The 4538-nt window shown below is 36.2% G+C and overlaps 1 protein-coding gene across 3 annotated transcripts in view; it reads left to right on the top strand.

The window, feature by feature from the left end:
- MTRF1L (mitochondrial translational release factor 1-like) overlaps nucleotides 1–2407 on the top strand; it is a 14575-nt gene extending 12168 nt beyond the window's left edge. For all 3 annotated transcript variants that reach the window (XM_010840842.1, XM_010840840.1, XM_010840841.1), the window contains 2 exons: nucleotides 1130–1266; nucleotides 2069–2407. In XM_010840842.1, the coding sequence (XP_010839144.1) occupies nucleotides 1130–1266; nucleotides 2069–2269 (338 nt within the window). In that variant the 3' untranslated portion in view covers nucleotides 2270–2407. The remainder of the gene's footprint in view (nucleotides 1–1129; nucleotides 1267–2068) is intronic.
- Nucleotides 2408–4538: the final 2131 nt, after the last annotated feature.

The raw sequence follows: 4538 nt of genomic DNA, 5'->3' as shown, positions 1-4538 counted from the left end.
AGCCTTGATGTACTCCTTTTCCTATTTGGAACCAGTCTGTTGTTCCATGTCCAGTTCTAACTGTTGCTTCCTGAACTGCATACAAATTTCTCAAGAGGCAGATCAGGTGGTCTGGTATTCCCATCTCTTTCAGAATTTTCCACGGTTTATTGTGATCCACACAGTCAAAGGCTTTGGCATAGTCAATAAAGCAGAAATAGATGTTTTTCTGGAACTCTCTTGCTTTTTCCATGATCCAGCGGATGTTGGCAATTTGATGTCTGGTTCCTCTGCCTTTTCTAAAACCAGCTTGAACATCAGGAAGTTCACAGTTCACATATTGCTGAAGCCTGGCTTGGAGAATTTTGAGCATTACTTTACTAGCGTGTGAGATGAGTGCAATTGTGCGGTAGTTTGAGCATTATTTGGCATTACCTTTCTTTGGAATTGGAATGAAAACTGACCTTTTCCAGTCCTGTGGCCACTGCTGAGTTTTCCAAATTGGCTGGCATATTGCATGCAGCACTTTCACAGCATCATCTTTCAGGATTTGAAAGAGCTCAACTGGAATTCCATCACCTCCACTAGCTTTGTTCGTAGTGATGCTTTCTAAGGCCCACTTGACTTCACATTCTAGTATGTCTGGCTGTAGGTTGGTGATCACACCATCGTGTTTATCTGGGTCATGAAGATCTTTTTTGTTCAGTTCTTCTGTGTATTCTTGCCATCTCTTCTTAATATCTTCTGCTTCTGTTAGGTCCATACCATTTCTTTCCTTTATTGAGCTCATCTTTGCATGAAATGTTCCTTTGGTATCTCTGATTTTCTTGAAGAGATCCCTAGTCTTTCCCATTCTGTTGTTTTCCTCTATTTCTTTGCATTGATTGCTGAAGAAGACTTTCTTATCTCTTCTTGCTGTTCTTTGGAACTCTGCATTCAGATGTTTATATTTTTGCTTTTCTCCTTTGCTTTTTGCTTCTCTTCTTTTCACAGCTATTTGTAAGGCCTCCCCAGACAGCCATTTTCCTTCTTTAATATTAGAGTCTTATTTTTTCCCTTCATAAAGGAAGAAGGAAGAGGAGTATTCCTTGATAATACGTGAAGAAGATGTTTCTATTAAAACTCTTTTAATTCTCATAACACTATTCAGGTATTGTTTCTGAATGCCAGCAAGAAAGATCTCAACTGAAAAATAAAGAAATGGCTATGAAAAAGTTACGTGCAAAACTGTACAGCCTGCAGCTAGAAGAAGAAACAAGTAAACGATACAATGCTAGAAAGATTCAGGTAAAACTGAATTTTTTAAATGCTTTGAAAAGATAAAAATAGTTTTAGATTACCCAGTTTTAATATGTGTTAAAATTATTTCATTGTATTTGTCAAAGTTAAAGTATAATTCATGTCATTCAACCAAGGGCTTGTTTTATAGTAATCTTGTTACACATTTACACTGTTTTTGTATTCAAAAATGTCTTTCTCAGCATTTTCAGCAAAGTTATCTTAAAAAGATATACCGAATTCCCGTTCATTTTGAATCCTTTTAAAATTATGGAAGAAAGTTGGAAAGGAAATTGAACTTACCTTCTTCCTGTTTGGCAGTTGATTTTATAATTACAGAGCCCTTCTATTAACTCCTTTATTATGGAGAATTGATCACTTTGTCATCACTGATGATAACCAGATTAATTCACAGAGATTATATATATTTAGCTACCATTTTTGGATATCAACTCTGTGCCAGGCTGTATGTGTACATTATCAGTGTTAGTAGGTATTATCTGTATTTTATAAATGGGGAAACTAAAGTTTAAAGTTGAAGTAAATTACTTGAAGTTATAAAGTAAAAAAAAATGGCAGAGAGGATTCAAAATTCAAGTACTAAGCTGTCTGACTTTTCAAGCCTGTGTTCTTTTTTCTGTATCAAGTGCCCATGTTAAATTTGAGAATTCAAAATGTTTAAAATATGGTTTTTAACATTGTGTTTCAAATTATAAACCAAGAGCTTAATCTCCAGGTAAATTAACTTTGTAGGTTTAGTTGCCCTGAGTTTAACTATCTTGTATTCTTTTTTTTTTCTTTTAATATGTAGATTGGCACAAAAGGAAGGTCAGAGAAAATAAGAACATATAATTTTCCACAGAACCGAGTCACAGATCACAGAATAAACAAGTCACTTCATGATCTTGAAACTTTTATGCAAGGAGAGTACCTACTGGATGAACTTGTACAGTCATTGAAGGACTATGCTAATTATGAATCTTTAGTAGAAATTATTTCCAAAAAAGTTTAAGTTGATTTGTTATTAAAGACTTGTATAGCTTGTGAAAATTCTGTTATAGCAAATCAGGTTGTGTATATACAGTATTCTCTTGAAACACATGAGTTAACACAGTTGAGAATAACATTTTTAATAAACAGCTAATTTATATATGTCTCTGAACGTATTAAGTGAAAAAACATAATCATGACTCTGGCTGAATATTTTGAACTCTTCCTTACAAGAAGTAGACAAAAGAGAATAGTCCTTTGTTTTATGTAAAGTATTTAATGAATGATCAGAAATTTGGTTTGACTCTCAAGGGAAAACATGAAATGATAAGACTGACTTCAGAGGATGGAGGCCTGAGAGGGAAGGAAAGCCCAGGAACGTCTACTTGAGGCTGCACAGCTGTCAAAGACCTCTTGGTGTTTAGAGCAACACCAGTAAATCATGTGCTTGATAAACAGACCCTCACTGTTCTCCCATGGTGTGTGTGCTCCTTCACTTCAAAAAGTATTAATAAATCCAACCTGTAACTACAGAAAAGAAATAGGACATGACAGTTAGCCTATAAAAAAGTGAGAGAAGCTGGAAATGCTGGCTCAAGAATATTCTGAAAACATAAACTCCAGGATGACAATTATGAAGAGCTCTACCTAGTAGATAATGAATAAATGTTAAATTTATGGTAGTTAGAACAAGTTAGGATTTCCAGAGGAGGAAAAGCAATTTCACTATTAAGGTTATATGATTTATAGGTTAGAGAACTAGGAGACATTTAGTTAACTCTCAGAATTGCACATTTTTCCGTATTTGTTAAAATCAATAGTTGTCTGAATTTTTATGGACATATGTATGACACCTTGTCATACATATGACATTCATTCAAACCTACATTATTGTCAGGTAACTGTTTCCTCTTAAGTCAACATTTGTTAGCCAGATGTCCTTTAGAGTTCCAGCATGTGCTAAATTTCAGAGTAATTTTATGTTGGTAGCTTCTTTCTGCTGTAAAAGGGAGGTGTGCTGCTGCTGCTAAGTCGCTTCTGTCGTGTCCGACTCTGTGTGACCCCATAGACTGCCACCAGGCTCCCCTGTCCCTGGGATTCTCCAAGCAAGAACACTGGAGTGGGTTTCCATTTCCTTCTCCAATGCATGAAAGTGAAAAGTGGAAGTGAAGTCGTTTAGTCGTGCCCGACTCTTTGTGACCCCATGGACTTCAGCCTACCAGGCTCCTCCGTCCATGGGATTTTCCATGCAAGAGTACTGGAGTGGGGTGCCATTGCCTTCTCCAGAAAAACCATTAAAGACAGTTAAGAATTTAAGCTAGCCAAAGGTTACCAAATACATCAGAGAGTTTTATTTTGAAAAGTACCCCTCTCCCCCAGAATGTTCTGCTCATGAGAGGCATTCTGTTCTGCCTTCACAAGAACAGCTGATGAATGCCCCTTTTAGTGACCTAGGCAACCAAGATTACAGCAAGACATGTTCCTACAACAATATTCACTGTCCACGTTGCAAGCCTGGGTCTCCCAGATTTATCAGTTTCCCCTTGGGTCTTAGGTTTCCTTTTAGAATCAAAAGGACATGGCTGCAGGTTATTAAATATACTAAAGTATATAATATACAGTATATAATAGACTTAATTTCTCGTTTTATTAGTTATAGGGGAAAATAAAAAAGTTGGATTGAGGGACTTCCTGGTGATTCAGTGGTTAAGACTCCATGCTTCTGATACAGAGGGTGCAGGTTCTGTCCCTCTGAGGAACTAAGATCCCATATGCCTCATGGCTCAGCCAAAAGAAAAAAGAAGTTGGATTGAAATTGTGAAAGGTCTTGAATATTAGATTTTACTCTGGAAACAGGGGACAGCCAGTAAGTTTCTTACTCTCTAATAAAAGAATATTCTCTAATACTCTCTGCTCCTCCCTCTCTGCCCCCAGGAGAAAAAGTGTGAGAATCATACTGATGAAGTTGGGAAAATACCTTCAGTGAATTCTCAAACCTTCCCATTAGAACACCTTATTGGTTAGAAGAAATCTTAATACTTTGGTAATTTTAACAATATAAACTTAAGATATGTACCATTATCACTGTGTATTATGAACACATATATGAAGTAACTGACAAATTCTGGTCTGAATTGTCATTGGCTCCCACTTTACTCACTAATCTAAATTAGTTAATTCCTTCATGAGCAAAAGTAATTTTTGGAACCCAGACAAGAGTAGAGCAACATAATTTTTGCAGGAAGCCTACTGGAACAATACACCTAATACTTTTAAGGATCTTAGAATTA

The sequence above is a fragment of the Bison bison genome, unplaced genomic scaffold (assembly GCF_000754665.1).
Source record: "Bison bison bison isolate TAMUID 2011002044 unplaced genomic scaffold, Bison_UMD1.0 scf7180017864148, whole genome shotgun sequence".
NCBI lineage: Eukaryota > Metazoa > Chordata > Mammalia > Artiodactyla > Bovidae > Bison > Bison bison.
The sequence above is the reverse complement of the archived record's forward strand: the minus strand, read 5'-3'. Positions and strand labels throughout refer to the sequence as shown.